Below are 17607 nucleotides of genomic sequence, written 5' to 3'. Positions count from 1 at the left end.
GCAGGGAGAGAGCGGACAGGGAGCCCGCTGCTGCCACCTCAACATGGAGTAGCGACATCCCAGCATTTACTGCTCAGAAGCGGATCCCACAGAGAGGAATACGCGACGGCCTCTGTTTAATTCATCCGCCGACGTCCCCGCAAATGATACAGCGGCCATTATTTTTCAGCAGACGCAAAGGAAAGCTCGGCTTTTATTCGAAAGATGGCGAACGACTCTCCAGCTAAAAGTCTAGTAGACATAGACTTGGCTTCATTGCGGGTGAGTGAAGGGAACCGAGCCGCTGTGTTTTTTTGTTGTTTTGCTGCATTTAATCTCGCATTGTTCGATAAAACAAAACACCACACGTTTGAGTTTGAGTCTTAAGTTTTATCCTGCTTTTAAATGTCGCTTCTTGTTAGAGCTGAAGTCTTGAAAATGACCGCTGAGCCATAGCGAGGTGTTGCCAGTGTCTGGTTTTCCTTTGTTCGAGATGCATTTGGCATGTAGGGTAGACCAGGGCGCAACAGCTGGCTCACACTGGACTATGTTGTGTGGAAAAGCAAAATATTAACACTGCTTTTTATCCACACTGAAACATCCTTGTGTCTTTTTTCTTTTCAGGATCCAGCTGGGATATTTGAATTGGTGGAGGTGGTTGGAAATGGCACCTATGGACAAGTATACAAGGTTGGTTGGAGGCGCAGTGCATGGCCTGTCCTGTTTTCACTGTGTTTCCCCCTCTTATCAAGCCTGGGAACAAAGGACATTAAATACAACATGTCTTTCAGATGCTGCATTCACACCACATCAGGTTGATTAAGCTCAGAGACTCATAGATGTAATGTTTGTGATCACAGCTAATTGTTCAGCAGGGAGGTGTGTGTGTAGAGAGTGAGCCAGACAGTCTACAGTCTGATGCATCACCTATCTTGCGTCACCTGCCTTGCTGGAAAGTAGGTGAGGAGGCAAGGATGGAGAAACAATATCTGTCACAGGCCTCACAGCTCTGTCTGCAGCTTAAAACCAAATTTCATATCCTGTTTAAATCACAGTTTCCCAGCGCAGTGGATGGGAATCCCACTCTCCGGGCCATCTGCTCTTGGTGTCACATTTCTCTGTTGAAAATTAACATTGCGGCTGTTGGATGACATCGCCGAGGAGAGTGTTTGATGGCCTTGGATTGGACACACATCTCGTGTTGTTGTTGCTGCAGCTAGCTTGTCAGGAGGCTCCATTTTGTTTCCTACACTCCTACATGACATTTAACCACATGCCTATATGTTAAGCAGACATTCAGCTTCCCAAGCGTGGGCACAGGCTGTTAATAGGCTCGCCAAAAAAACATCAATTTGCACTAAGCAGCAAGCTAAGCTGAGTATTTAAATCTGACAGCCCACAGTGCTCCAGTGACCTGCATTCAATCCCCCCCAGTGCAGTGAACTTCCAGGATCTCCCCCGCCTCATCTCGCACACAGCGAGCCCATCTGTGTGCATGTGCTCATACGATCGCCACACCTGAAATCAGCCCCGTGCAGCGCAGGGAGAAGGAGCGGATGATTGTCATGAGGAAGTTGTGATGCTCGCGTGTTATCTCGCCACCAGATGGTTTTGAGCCGGGCGTATGGGACAGAGAATTACTGCTTCTCCCTCTTTTTGTCCCTTTAATCTCTCGCTCCATTCACTCTCCGATGCTAATTCTATTTGCGAGTGCTGCTGTGTGGGAATGGAGCTCGTACAAGAGAGGGGCTGTCAGATTAGCCCGCAGTTAACACAAAGACATGGCCGTAACAGCCTGCATGAGATAAGCCAAACTGTCTGAAGCGAAGTCATAGCTTACTGTCACCCAATACAGCGGGCTGCTTTCGATCAGCTGTCGGTCACTGCATTGACTGTCACGTTAACCAGTTGAATGAGCATGTGGCCTGTGGTGGTGGTGGTGGTGGAGGGAGTGAGTGAGGGGGGGTGGCTGCAACTGGTAGAAGAGCAGCTGTCCAGTTCCAGACAGAACCTGCCCACCGCTCTCACAAAGCTGAGTTTGTCCTCCTCGCTCTTTGGGTCTCTTCAGTCCGTCAGTCAGTTAGATCCACAGAAAGGAGGAGTTTGTCCGCAGGGTTTCAAACACCAACCGACTGAATAATCACAACAGCCCCCCAACTGAAAAACGGGGTGGAGTTTCTGCTCCCTCTGAGGCCTTTTTCTGCTTTGTCAAGCACTTGGTCACAGATTGCAAGGCCCTTTTAGATCACACAATGTGACCGAGCTTCTTTGCTCTTTGATTAGTGGTGACTTTTGATTCCTTTAAGATGGTTTTCTTTGGCTTTTTTTGTCTTTAAGGTGGACTACAGGGAGTAAAATGTCTGATCTTGATCTGTATTGAATTTAAAGTTGGTTTTCACAACAAATTTCAAGCAGGTTTGCATTTATATCTTGCAGTTTACCCGATGAGAACATGGAAAATATGTGTTTTGCGAGCTTTTTGCCGACTTATACTCTGATAGTTCTTGATACATTGCTGTCTGTTTTACATAGAAGTGGAGTAATGATATATTTCCCTGCCTCTGGAACCTGTCAAACAGTGGAAGTTGGCTTTGAATGTGTGGTCAGATTTGTAGTCTTGTTCACTTATATTCTTTGATCAGTTCCTGATCCCTCTGATTTCCAAAATAATATTAGAATATTTTAAACAACACCAAGCAATAGACCTGATTAAGACTTATCACTGCTGGTCTAGGAATTTCTCACTTTTTACTCGGAGATCACGCTGTAGGGCTGTGAAGAAGTCCTTTCCTCATGCCATTTTTGCCTTTTTACACCGAACCAAACAACGTCAACATCATGCCGCTCCAGTGTGTGATTTTTAGACGGCATACCAGCATTGTGCAATAGGGCTGCAACGATTAGTCGACTAATCGATGACTAATCGACTATTAAAATAATTGGTGACTATTTTAGTAGTCGACTAATCGGTTTGAGTCATTTTTCATAGAAAAGTTCTATAAAAGTACCCAAAATACTTTTACTGCAGCTTCTTACGATCAAATATTGGCAGCTTTACACACTCTCCCATGACGGTGAACTAAAACCCTTTGGCGTGAGTATGAAACAAGACATTAGATGACATCATTTTGGGGTTTGGGAGAGACAGACCGACATTTTTCAACATTTTAACACGTTTTTCGATAAAATGATTAGTCGACTAATCGAAGAAATAATCGACAGATTGGTCGACGATGAAAATAATTGTTAGTTGCAGCCCTATCGTGCAATAAAAAAAAAGTTAGCCTCTAGTGTGACATATAACGAATGTATCGGCAGCGCTTCACAAACAATAACATGGCAATAACAATCATTTACAGTCCCTGTTAAATGGCGGCGGATCTCCTCCTCTGCTGTGAGGGTAAGGAGCTCCTGGACCTCATTTTTTTCTCCAATTTGTGGACATTTTCAGCAGCTGTTCTTTTTCTTTGAGTTAGCTGCTAACTGCTACAAGCTGCTTTTGTCCCGTGATGGGTCAAACCAAACGTATAACATGTTGTCTTAAAGGCAAGACAACCCTGTCCCCAATTCCGTGATTGTGTCCTTTACACAGCACAGCGATGCGGTATAATGGCGTGAAATCCCAGCCTTGAAGAGGCAGTGTAAAAGGAGCTACTGCCTCTTTAAGGCGGGAACTTGACACGCCTTCCGCCTCGTCATTCTGTTATAAAAGGTACTATCGAGTAATGGGTTGGACAGAGTTGTCTCACATTTAATCCAGCTTTGGAGGTAGTAACAGCACCAGAATCATGTCTGTATAAGAGGACAAAGCAGAGATTTTAGATATAGCTTATAGCAGTTAGCAGCTAACTCAAAGAAGGAGCATAGCCGCTGGACAATGAGGTCCAGGGCCTCTTTATGAGCAGAGGACGAGATCAGCCGCCATATAACAGGGATGGTAAATGATTGTTGCTGTCTTTAAGCACTGCCGACATTTATGTTACATATCACACTAGACGCTGTTGTGTTACATGTCAGACAAAACATGCCAGTATGCTTTCTAAAATCACACACTGGAATGGCATGATGCTGCCGTCGTTTGGTTCTGCACAAAGAAGGGAATCTGTAGCGTCCCTATAGTGCGACGTCCGTAAAAAAAGGACTTCTATCTCTGCTTTGCTGCATTACTTGCAGCTTTACTCAGAAAATTAAAGAACCAAGCTGTTCCCTAAGACCCGAAATGCCATGTCAAGGTTCTTGTGGCCGTGCTGTGCTGCTGGCTCTCTGGCTGCGCTCTCTGCCAAGAGGGCAGCCGTTGCCCCTGGAGAGGTGCCAGATTACAGTCAACTTCTGAAAATGCAGCACAGCAGATTTTGACCGACGGCCATAATGAAAATTACGTTATGGCTAAAAAGCCCTTTTTTTTTTAAATCGTTTAGTTTTGCCTTGGCCAGCTGGCTTATTGAAGTGTAGACTCAGATCTATATACAGATTGAACACACTTGTGTGCAGCGTTATCACTGTAAGCAATTCATCAAGGACTATAGTGTGTGCTTCGGCTGAAAACTAGGCCACAAGGAGAATTTATTGCGACCCAAACCAGTGTTTTAACCACATTATTTTGTGCTGTAAACCAGTGGATGATCTATCGGCTTCCATGTTTGCTGCAAATATCCATCCAATGGAAACACTGCATTATATATGTTTGACTCTATGACTCTGGGACTCTATGAAAGCGCTGCTCCTGCACTGCACAAAGAGCTCCTCTCCCTCCTTCACTCTTTATCAGCTGGCTCTGGCCCAGCTGGCTAAGTCGACTATCTCAGGTGCCTCACTCTGGATACGGGAATTAAAAAAAAGAGAAAGAGAGCGTTATAATAACACAGAAAAAGACATAATTCCTCAAATTGTGCGTGGTATGCGGGGAAGATTCCCTCGGCTCTACAGAATGGCCATATATAGTCAGGCCTGAGGCACCAGAGCCCCTGCTGACCTGCCTCCCTGCCTGCTATGCGTCCATGGGGTGCTGTGCCACCACTATTCTCATACCAGCATGTTTCATGTGCATGCATGTGTGGTTAAAATCTATGGTAAATCGACTTGGTGGGGCTGTTTGGTGCACTCACTGATAAGCAAGGTCATGTGGCTGAATACCCGACAAAGCACTGGCAGCAAATGGAAAGATGATTTATTTTTTATGTGCACATGCACTGCACATTACATGCCTTTCTAGTACCTGACATCCAGTTTATACTATCCTCCACTATCCTCCCCCTCCTTCCTTTGTTTCTCCTCAATTCTTAAGGGCAGCCTCGCCCCTGCCCTCAGGACAAGAAGCTCTCTCCTCAGGGGGCGAGCTCTGCCTGACGGGCACAAGGGCTGCTGCTGAGGAGGGAGCTGAACCTCTTGGGCAATCTGTCAAATGCCTACCAGTGCCATATGGTGCTGGGCGAGACTGGTGCTTACCTCAGGGCAGTGGTTATCAGCCATCAAAGCAGCAAGGTGCTTCAAATGTTTGCTCAAAGTGTGGATTTTATAAAATAGGCAGGTGGTGGAATCTCAGTGCAGTGTGTGTACGACTGATGGATGCTCCAGGTTGCATGTCGCATCAGTGATGTAGGCACATCAGCTCGTTATAACAGGGGGTGGGAGGTGTTGTCTGACTGAGGTTTAATCCTCACAGACCCCCATGCCACTGCCTGTAGGGCGTCCAGCCTCAGTCATCTGACGGAGCAAGGCCATTTTCAGCACTTTGTTGTAGAGCCTGGTGACTCTAGATTATTAAGGCCTGTCCACACGAGCCCTGTTGTAAAATATGTCCGTCCAAATGTAAATGAAAATGAAAAATGCAATTGAAGCGCTGTCCAGAGCATGCCAAACTAGCAGGCGCGATATAACTGTAACCCTATAGCTACGCAAACACGAAGACGAGAAGCTTTAACCATGTGGCTACTTGAAGCAGTGACCTCCATAGCACATTGTGAAATCTCTGTTTCTTAATATGGTGGAAGAGTAACAGAGTAATAGAGACTATTTTGGTGATGGCCACCATTGAACAAAATGTTGCCTCATTTGTGATGCCTCACAAAGGCGATAATGGCGTACATGCTGACATTACGAGCCCAAAAACTCTGTGAATGCACGTGCCAGTGAACACTCACCTTTTTTCTCCGATCACCTAAAGCGGGATTAATAGTTGTGTCACTGCAGTTACACCTCCAATACACTAGTCGGCGGTGGAGGTTTCTGTTTCACTATAACTCGCGGCATTCACAGACAAACACTTGTCTTTATCTGGACACATTTTCCCCACAAATACAACATGCTAAAGTTATTAGCACAAACCTATGGCATTTTACATTGTATAAATTAGCCTAGCCGCTAGCGATCTTTTCCTCTACTCATATGAAACCAGGGACAACAGCAACATTTAACAAAATTCGGCTCCATTACAATTCACAAGGTTCACTGACAAAACAACTGTCTTATACTAAACACGTTTTCCAAACAAATACAACATGCTAACGTTATTAGCACAAGCTTATGGCATTTTACATTGTGTAAATTAACCTAGCCGCTAGCGATTTTTTCCTCTTCTCATATAAAACCAGGGACAACAGCAACATTTAACAAAGGCAATGGTATATAATTTGGCTCCATTACAACTCACAACATTCACAGACAAAACAACTGTATTGTGCTAAACACGTTTTCCAAACAAATACAACATGCTAACGTTATTAGCGCCAGCCTATGGCATTTTACATTGTATAAATTAGCCTTGGACGGGCGGAGATTTCCTCTGCTCATATAAAATGTGGCTTCAAACTGGATAATGTAAGTTCACATTATGTCTTAAACAATACATGATTGTTATTATCGTGATTACTGTTTAATATGCAGGAATGTTCAGTCTAATTAGGATGAGATGCTAGTGCTGGACCTGGAGGGTTCGCCTGCTCGCCCAATGAATGACTCTTGTGTAGAGCTCATTGGTAAAGGTCCTGGGAGCCTGGGTGCTGATTGGCTGTGCAGCCTTTCGGTCAGAATCGGGGTGTTGAATGTGTCACCCACCCTGCAGCAGAGGCCAGGGTCCCATATTGTGCCACACTCTTTATCTATTATCCACATACTGCGCTAGCGCTAACAGGCTAGCATTCGTTCATGCTCCAAGTTAAAGCAGACACACACTCTGCATCCTCTCTCACTGACACATCTCTTTTGTCTGCAGCTCCCCCACAGTGACCCTCTCCCTAATGGGTGTCACAAGACCCACAGCGTCCCTCGACTGGCCTGAACAAAACTCCCTGTGACTGTTGGCCTGTGTGTGTATGTGTGTGTGTGTGAAGCTCATTGAGAAACCTCAGTACCCGAGTGGTGTCGAGATGAGACACAAAGCCTCTCGCCTGCCTTTCTCCAACGCCTTTTACTTGACAGCTCTGTTTCCTTGAGAGATTTCTTGTTTTAATGTGCTAATGTGAAAATAGATCTCATTTCCAGTCTCATTCCTACTGCTTGAAGTTAAAAACCACTTCCAAAACAACAGCTATGCTAGTTTTAATGTTATTTTAATGACATCATATGAGGGCTTGGAATCTTTTCTCACAGTGAAAGTCCAACTTGAATCTTTCTCTGCTTTAAAAACCTGCAAACTAGCACGTGAAACAAATACACCTTCGAATTAAAGCTGTTATTTACGGCATTTTGTTGCCGGCTGATTTTTACTTTCACACCCTTCAAGTGTAGTATTTAAATTCCTGTTGAGACGTGAGGAAAAGCACCATGCATCCTTGATCCCTTACAGCAGCCGACCACTGCACTGTGATCAGTAGATGTACAGTCACATCAGCGAGCCTCCCGTTTCTGCGTTTCCCCAGCTCCTCTCCTCATCCCTCCGCTCACTTCCTGTCTTTTACTCTCCGTCCAGTCTCATCACCGTTTCTCTTTGTCTTTGCCACTTCCTCCATCCTTGCTTCTCTGGGGAATGCTGGAGTGCACGCAGCAGGGCTGAGGCTGTGTGTGTGTGTGTGTGTGTGTGTGTGAGAATTGGGTCAGTGTGCTGGTATGCAGCAGCAGTACAAAGTGGTAGAGCTCAGAGAGGCAGGGGCAAGGCACAGCCCTGGATGTCATGTGCTGCTGCTTACTGCTGATTAATCATTTCTCTCATCAATAGTCATCTTGTGTGCGCTTTGGCGGACAGAAGTGTGCGTCCATGTGTGTGTTCAACACTTGTGTGTGCGTATACGTCTTGTGTCGCTGCTTCCCAAAGAAGATGGAGGTTGCGACCTGCCTCTTTATCACCTTCTCTCTTCGAATATCACCTTAAATCTTCACCTGACCCCGCACGATTGGGGTCATCCATCCCTCATTGCCGCAGCTCTACCTGCTAAGACCTCACGACACACACACTCTCACACCAGTGACCTTTTGGAGAACCAAACTGCGGCACCCAGCAGCTCTCTCCCTCCCTCGCTGTGTGAACTAATAACATGAAACCAAGTTTGTTTTACACCTACATGACTAGTTAGACGGTGTGTCACTCAGTTTCTGCGCTCTGTTGTGCAACGGCAGCGTGAGCCAAGTGTCCTTTTGGTTGACCTGGTCAGAAATCCAGCAGCTAAGTGTGATTGATCTTACGTTAATGCAAACAATTTAGGGAGGGAGAGGTTCTTTGTGTTCTGGTCAGTCAGGATGCAGAGGATACGAGGCTTGTGGAAAAGTGTATGGGAAACAGCACTCCCCCTCTGACTCTGTGGGCAGACCGCTAACGATGCTGCTTAGCATTACAGCTCATTTCTGTTAAGTGAAAATCCACCCTAAAACAGGAATCATTGGTTTCTTATTGTGATCTTGAGCTGTGAGTTCTTAGCGTCGAGTGAACGTCTTCTCCACAGTGTTGTTAACAGACTGGCGTATTTTGTTTTTAGGGTAGATTTTAACTTAATGTCTCTGGCTCTGAAGGCAGTAAGTCAGTCAGTGGTTTAGTGCTGAGCTGGAGAGAGGCCAGCAGCACATCTGGCCATGGTTAAGAGGAGCTGCGATGGAGGAGTGGAGATGGAGGCCAGGGAGGGCTGAGTGATAGCTCGGTGCCTCAGATAACCCCTCCGCAGACACGCCCAGCTGGCTGCTTCAAGGGGCCCCCTTAGGGCCTCGCCACAGCCTTCCTGTGATCAGCCCATGCTTGTAACAGTGGCCCAACCACAGGACTGGAGCTGAAGTAGAGTATTGATTAACCTGTTGTCAGAAAATTGGCGACAGCTTCATAATTGATGTATTGTTTCAGTTGCTTATCAAGGATATTGGTAAATACTGATTTTTTTCTGACCCTTTGTTGTTAATTACTATCAACTCTACTGAGGTCATGTATTTAGCCTGGTTTGTGTAGTTGTTTACCAGCAGATTATGGAAAAATTACGGAACTGATTTTCATTAAATTTGGTGGAAGGGTGTAGCATGGGCCAGGGAAGAACCCATTAAAATTTGGAGCAAATCTGAAACACGGGATTTACATTGGAGAGTGGGTGTTAAGCTTCCTTGACAAGGCCATCTTACCTCCGTTGGTCTGGATGGTCCTATCAGCAGTGCTAACAGCAACTAACAGTGCTGACAAAGCTAACAGTGTTAATAGGTGTTAGCTCACATTCATCAAGGCACCCTGGGGGGTAGCCGAAAGGTGGGGCTTAGGCATCCGCGATTAGGCCGTCTTAGCCTAATGGTGGAGATACACCAAAGTCGGCAAACAAAGAGTAAGACGTGCCTGAATCCCAAATGGTCCAGCTTGCTCCGGCTGGTGGGCGACTGTTTTCAAGATGGCGGCTTCTAAAAACATTTGAGTAGAACCCTGATTTACATTTGATTAGTGCTGCCTGGTTTGACAGTTTGATATGAGTCTTGTGTTACGATTGACTGAACTCATTTGCGTTAAAGTGAGGTACACTGACGGAACCGTCAACTCGCCGTGTTGTATGCATCTACAACGCTCAGCCGGATATCCTGCTCTCTATAGAGAATGAATAGGATCCATCAACCTTACACATGACAACGGATCCAACGTATCGACGTGTGTATTGCACTTTCAACATCATGAGATAAGGGCATTTCGCCCTAGCGGAGGTCGGTGATGTCCAAGTGCCCTACTCGTTCTAAGTGGGATATGTTTTTGGCAAAACAAGACAAAGACTTAACCTTTGGCTCTTTTACATTTGTATTCCTTGCACTTTAACTCAAAGATTGCTCAAATAATTGGAGAAATAATCAAAAATGAAGATAGTCATTTGACCATTGACTTTTAAAACGTAGAGAACAAATCCTGTCAGTCAGTTCAGATGTGATGAAACGTAGCACGTTAGCATAGACTATGTTTTAGTTTTCATGTGCAAGATTTGTTCCGATTTAAGCAGGAAGTGCCTTTATTCACATTGATCCCACGTCATGGAACCCTGTGTGCTTTATGACACCTCGTTGACAGTCATTGAATGCTGCAATCATGCTCTATGAACTGTTATGCTCAATGATTAAAAATCCTTGCCATTGAGAATGATGTAATTTATAGCTCAGAGAGCTAAAAGTGGTCACTGATACTTGTAATAAGTTAATAGTTATTGTAGCAACCTGCACTTCCCTACCAATGAAAGAGTGCCAGATCTTTCAAGAGTCTTTCATTTTTTAATTTTGTGTTTGCGAATTTAAAAAAAAGAACGTTGAGGGGTGTATTGCTGTAATCAACCTTAAGATTCCAGTATCTATGATGCATTTTCCACGTTTATTATTAGCTAATCACAAGTATAATGGTATCAGGGTTTATGTCAGCCAATAAGTAACTGTTTTAAATTGCATTAAAGAAATGCCAAAGGTATGTTGGATTGCAGCAGTTTGCCATTTTCATGGTACGATGATAGTCACAGAAGAATATTGCAGTTTCACAGTCTCATGGTATTAAAGAATTTATACTAACATCAGTCAGAGTGACACTTAAAGGAATGAAAACGGAAGAGTTATTGTTGGTTAAACAAACGTTTTATTACTATAATGGAAACCTGACACCATTTTTTTTTAATGAAAGTTCATGTAAAAAGTCTCCGTCCAGTTGCATACTTTAAAATATCGTAGCTAAGAAACTGTGCACGGTATGCTAGCCATCAACTTTTATATCATGGTATACCTTGAAACGGGTATATCGCTGCAACCTTAATTGACCTAGAGAGACTTTAAAGCACACTAAACTACATTTACAGCCACAGCTATTGTCATTTGTAATTCTAAAATGCCAAACATCACTTAGTTTTAGCGGATAAATAGCCTTTCTTCTTTGTCTTATTGTACAGTAAGAATTTTGCATTGTTGGTCAGATAAAGCAGCAGTTTAAAGATAAAGTATTGGGCATTTTTCTCTATTTTCTAACGTTATTTGGAACAAATGATTAAGCTATTAAATGAAGGAATGAAAATGAACATCAGTCACAGCCCTCAGCTACAGTCAGTACAGATTGTTTTTTAAAAAACGCTTGATTTACAGTGGTATGGATGAGATATTTCCTGAATCTGATGATAATGTTGGTGCTCTCTATCATTTTGTTTGCCAGTCCCTCCTAGAATAACTTAGTTAATGGTAGATTTCTAAGATCTATTGAACACATTTGGCAGCACCATTACTCCAAAAACAACTTTCCCAAAACTTGCTGGTTTAAATTTGTGCTGACTCGCATCGCTCCATGTCAACCCCAAAGTAACCGCTCAGTGTTTGCCTTTATTCTAGAATAATGGATGAATGAAACGAAGGGATTAAACACGTCAAGGAACTTGTGTGTAATCCAGCCACTCGTCTCATCACTCATATGCTAATGTTGTGTAACCCAGTTGTTTTGCGGTATCAAAATGCAATAACCTTGTGGCCTAGATAACCCTGTCTCCACCCACATGCTGAAAGATGTCTGGGTTTATGACTGTAAATTCTTCACACTCACAGAGAAGGAGTCGTAGCACATTCACATCCTCACCTCCTGGTGTCTCTTCCAAACCACATATCTTTAAATCTTCAATAAACCCAATGTAAACAGACATTTTTACTCGGCTGTCATGGGTTTACACACACTTATCTAGGCACTGTCAACTGTGAAATTGTTAGAATTAACAGCTTTGGTTTATTAAGAGCCAAGAAGAGAGATTAATGGCATTGTTAGCGAGTTAGCTGTAACCCACAAATATCTGTATGGCCTCTCTGTGACTGCGTCCTTGGATCAAAGCGAGCTTAGGCTCAAACAAGTATTAAATTCAGTGTGTGCTGCTAATAGAGAAGGGTTGCTGGAGTGCAAGGACACAATTTGTGTGTTGATTCTTAAATTCCTGACCTCCTTTAAGACAGAGAAATGGAAAGCATTAATCTGATATTGACACCATTTAACCTCAACAGGTGCAGTGTTTATATCTGGTGTTAGGTGTCGGCCCGAGGGCTTTAAACAATGTTGATCCCTGCCAGAGAAAAGAACAAAAGTGGTGGCAGTGAGTCAGAGTTGTTTCTCTCTTTATGGTTTGTAGCTGCAAACAAAATGGTGATTCATGCAGTGACACAATGCGCACAATGTCCAATACTTTCTCAATTCTCAACTCATGAACTCAACTTTTCATTTGTAAGAGAAGGGATGTGATATCTGTTCTGGCAAAACGTACATTAATCTGCTTTAAACAATTATTAAAGATAATCTGAATGGTTTCAGATTAATTTCTTTTTCTTAATTTGTTTCAGCTCTAATATATAGGCTAGGTATTGGAAGGTTACAATAAGGGATGCACTGATTTATTGGCCGAACGACGATATTTGTCCTGCCGCCGGTTGGTCGTGGTGAAGAGAGAGTTGAGCTGGAAGACAAAGCTTTTGAATTACTGGTCCATCTACGTCCCAACCCTCACCTATGGTCATGAGCACTGGGTAGTGACCGAGAGAATGAGGATGCGGATACAAGCGGCCGAAATTAGCTTCCTCTGAAGGGTAGCTAGGCTCAGCCTTAAGGCTCATTTATGCTCCCTTTACGTACGAAAATGTATACGTCCGTTTTAAACGATGTTACCGTCACTGCCCACATACTTCCATGCGCCCTTTACGTTGGCATGGATGTTAACCAATATATCCACCAGGGGGCAGCCCAGCGTCAAAAGTTTATGACAACAACAAACTCAAAAGCAAACATGGCGACTGTGGAGGAGATATTGATAATGTACCTCCTGCATAAAAGACAAAAACAGAGACAGCATTGTAGGAGGTGCTGGTCGGTGAGGCCGTTAAATACATCGTGACTGGAGGACGGAGAATTCTTTTCTCTAGTACTAGTACTTTCTTCTTCGTGTCTCACTAGAGCTACGTATCGGGTAGTGACAGCAACACTGCCCCCACGGTTTCTGGTGGTACTGCTCCGTTTAGTCTGTATCTGTAAGCTTTATGGAAACGTGCAGAAATACGGACGAAATGAACGCGGAGCACGGACAGAAGGCTCCGTCCGTATCCGGATCCGTATTTAACGTTGAGCATAAATGGGCCTTTAGAGATAGGGTAAGGAGCTTGGACATCTAGAGGGAGCTCGGAGTAGAGCCGCTGCTCCTTCGCGTTGAAAAGGGTCAGTTGAGGTGGTTCGGGCATCTGATCAGGATGCCTCCTGGGTGCCTCCTGTTGGAGGTGTTCCGGGCACGTCCCACTGGTAGGAGGCCCCGGGGCAGACCCAGAACACGCTGGAGGGATTATATATCTCATCTGGCCTGGGAACGCCTTGGGGTCCCCCAGGAGGAGCTGGAAAGTGTTGCTGGAGAGAGGGATGTCTGGGGTGCTTTGCTCGGCCTGCTGCCCCCGCGACCTGGCCTTGGATAAGCGGATGAAATGGGTGGATAACTGCCATGTGCACTGTGTCAGCTATGCCAGTGGATGTTATTTCTCTGTTGTGTCACATCGATTTTGCGCAGGTTAAAAAGCAGGCCTCGGGACTAAAAGCGTCATGTTATAAGGACAAAAGGACACCGTAAACGTACTATTGACGAGTCAGGGGATGCACCCTATCTTTTCACTGATTACGCTACGTCGTGAACAACAAATCCGTGTTGAATTCGGCAGGAGGAGAGCTAGTGTAACAGAGAAACAATCACCTTATTACTAATGACTACAGAAGACCGTACTTAAGACACCTGCGACCAGTAAACCCAGCAGAGCAGCCTGCAGCAGCTCTAGCACCCAGTACACGGGGAGCTGACGGCCATAATGTCAGCGTCACTGTTGTTTTTTTTGCGGCGACCCCTGGAATCAAAGTGACGAGGATTAAAGGCATTGTAAAGTGTCCCTGTCATCCCCCTCTCCTGCCCAGTGAAAAGAGAGGGCCCCTAAGCCTGCATGGCTTTTATTGTCATAATCCATACAGTTTCAATTGACTATGGAATGCACTGGCTAAGATGATGATGGTGGTGGTGTTGGGGGGGGCATCCATATGTGAGTCTGAATGCGCATTCACGTGTGTCCTTCCTCTGCAATCGAGGTCCACAGAGTGTATTGATGTATGGGACAGTTGCTGCAGTGACGGAGCAGCGCTATCACTGCAGTGTTGTCCTGACGAGTCAGGAGGGGAATACCCATACATACCCAACTGGGCACGCTCCCAAAAATGTCCCATGTTTTATCTCCTCTTGGGGTTGGGGGTGGGAGGGAGGGGTTGTAGAGAGGCCTCTATTTCAGTCCTTTGTTTATGTAAGGAGTGGCAGTGGGGTGTTAGGAGAGCAGAGGAGTCTGGGAATGTTGGGACTATACAGCTTGGGAATAATATATCTGTGGTATGTACTGAATATAGCAGCTTTACATAAACTGGGATACATCAGGATTGAGATTGGGAACGATTAAACAGCTGATTTCAGTTTATAAATTGCAGTCAAACACCCAAAGATATTCAGTTTATGATGACTTAAAACACATTACATTTTAGAGGATGAAACCACTAAACGTCTGGCATTTTGACAAGGAAAGCAGTTATTCAGAAGTGACATCCAGATGACACTGTGACACCCAGTCTCCGGGGACCTGGTGCACGATTCATCATGGCGGCGCCCTGCTGCAACACAAAGCAGCATTTATTTTCAAACAATTAGGGAAATAATTAATCCACAAATTATTTTGGAGTGATTCAAATGTTTACATTCTGTGCTTCTGTTTCTGTCACACATGCACGCACATCCTTAGCTTGTTTACCATCACCCAGTTGACAGTTAATAATAGTATTACCAGTTTTAAGCGTGGATGCTCACCTCTGTTTCATCTCTTTGCAGGGACGACATGTCAAGACTGGACAGCTGGCTGCCATCAAAGTCATGGACGTCACAGAGGTAAGGCTGAACAGTATATTGTCATCAGCATAAAACTAAGTGAACCCTTTGAAATCACCTGCATATGTGTATAAATTTGTCTTAAAACCTGGTCTGAGCTTCATCTGTGTTACAAAAATGATTTGGTGCTGTGGCTAGTCTGACGAGAAGTGGGTGCCCAGCTAAGATGACTGGGACAGCTTGCCATCATTGTAGGGAAAATGAATTCCCAAGTTAATCAAGGCGTCCTACAGAATAAGCTGACGCCCAGTAGAAGCTGGGTGATGCAGCAAGACAACGACCTTAAATGTCAAAGTAAAGCCACGACAGAATGGCTAAAAAAAGAAAATCCACTATACTATCCAATAAACATGTGGCGTCTTTATCCACCTTGAAAATGCGAGGTCGGCACCGGGAGCTGTTCTTGTGTCCACACTGTGCCAACTGTCAAGGGCACGAAGGCACGTTGCGTCTGAGGTTGCTAAGCGACCATAACCAGCCTATTTATCAGAAATCCTGAATGCAGAGCTGATCTTCTTCCAGGTTTTGTAAGTGTGTATTAGACCAAAAATATTGTCTGTGGGACAGATGTGGTCTAAAATTATTAACTTCACAGACTGATATTTACAGAAAAAGGACATCTGCTGGCTGTGATTGGTTGTTCCCCGTCACATGACATGTGATGCAAGGAAAAATGGTCAATAATTCCTCCTGAAAGTTGTGCGGGTCTGATCTAAAGCTACCAGAAGTGCTTGCTTGAGGTTTATTGCTGCCAAAGGAGGCATTGTGAATTTCTGACAGATGTTGTTGATAAAGATAGGAAAAAATTATAATAGTTGGTGCGTTATTAGCTGAAGCACATTGTGTTTATCTATACGTATGACTTGGATGAAGATCAGATGATGTTTTATGACCAATTAATGCAGAAAAAATAGTTTAGTTCTTGTATAACAAAGTGCTTGGATATATTTTAGTGTTTGCACTTATTGTCTGGTCAATATTTAAATCAGTAGACATTCCTTCGCATCTGACGTCTAAATGTTTTGGAGCATACGGCGGAGAAAATGCCACGCTCTGTAATGAGCCCTTACCCCACCATAATAAACAGCAGGGGAGGGGTAGAGGCAACAGGATGCTTATTGAGTGAAGTGCGTCATTTAGCGGCCAGCAGGCTGCCCTCAGCCGTGGGAGGTCCCGTCTGCAGATGAGAGGACGCACACAACCACACATGCACATCTGCAGAAATACAAAGCAGAAGGTTTCAGAGGAGCAGCGAAGGCCAGCAGGGCCAACCACCCACACGGCCATAATAATGATGGAGGACTCTGGGTGTAATCATACTGTGCACACATGCACCAATAACAGGCTTTGCTGGAGAATTTTGGAGTCTTGTGAATGCGTTTAAAGTCATCAGCTAAATGTTAAATATTACCCTTATAAGGATGCATTTACTGCTGTTGAGAGCCCACGTGCCCCGGCTTGCCTGCTGCCACTCCTCACATAACCCTACGTCATGATGAGTCATGAGTGACACACTTATTTGATACCATGTGTAACAGGTATAGAGATATAAGTGTTTCCTGTTCTGTGTGACAGGTAACTACTGTAGGTGTGCCGTCTGGACTTGTACTAACCTCTGCTGAGTCATCTGTCACATAAAGCAGGTGCTTAGTGCTGAGGTTAAACCTGTTTTATTAAATGTGGTTGAAATCAGCGCTGCAGGTGATATAGGGTGTGTGATTTTAACACCAGCTTCTGCTGCAGGAAATGTCCATGATGCGAACACAAGCCATATTTATTCCTCCCTGCACCTGGTTGAATGGTTAAACGTGTGTTGTGTAACATGAACAAACAACCAGTCTATTTATTGACAAAATAATCTGCGGATTCATCACTAATGAAAATGTTAGATCCAGCCCTGAACTCATGGTCACTTATTAAAGATTGAGACTATATTCCTACAGATGTTGCATCAGGAGGTCCAGTGTGTAGGATTTTGGGGATATATTGGTAGAAATGGAATATAATAAGTATATTTTCTTTAGCGTATAATCACCTGAAAATAAGAATCGTTGTGTTTTGTTACATTAGAGTGAACAGTTTGTATCTACATAGGGAGTGGGTCTAATACTTCAAGAGTCCCCAGACTGTTGCACGAAAGATCTTAGCAACCAGAGCAGGGTAAAAACAGAAACTTAGAGTACCTCTGACTCTATCTTAACTGCAACATGCCTGAGTTTATGGTAATAAATGATAAAATAATCTAACACACTCCAAGAAATGTTCTGCAACTTTTGATTTGACTGAATTAATTTTCGTTGCA

General features: G+C 44.2%; 1 protein-coding gene across 20 annotated transcripts in view; it reads left to right on the top strand.

Moving 5' to 3' along the window:
* The window catches only part of LOC117249810 (mitogen-activated protein kinase kinase kinase kinase 4-like), a 41560-nt gene continuing 23953 nt past the window's right edge, over positions 1 to 17607 (top strand). For 19 of the 20 annotated variants that reach the window (XM_078165652.1, XM_078165651.1, XM_078165653.1 and 16 more), the window contains exons 1-3: positions 4 to 261; positions 604 to 669; positions 15249 to 15305. In XM_078165652.1, the coding sequence (XP_078021778.1) occupies positions 205 to 261; positions 604 to 669; positions 15249 to 15305 (180 nt within the window). In that variant the 5' untranslated portion in view covers positions 4 to 204. Of the gene's footprint in view, positions 262 to 603; positions 670 to 15248; positions 15306 to 17607 lie in introns of all 20 variants that reach the window. The other variant, XM_078165654.1, reaches the window with a different exon arrangement.

The sequence above is a fragment of the Epinephelus lanceolatus genome, chromosome 24 (genome assembly GCF_041903045.1).
Source record: "Epinephelus lanceolatus isolate andai-2023 chromosome 24, ASM4190304v1, whole genome shotgun sequence".
Taxonomy (NCBI): domain Eukaryota; kingdom Metazoa; phylum Chordata; class Actinopteri; order Perciformes; family Serranidae; genus Epinephelus; species Epinephelus lanceolatus.
This window is presented reverse-complemented; position numbering and strand designations above follow the sequence as displayed.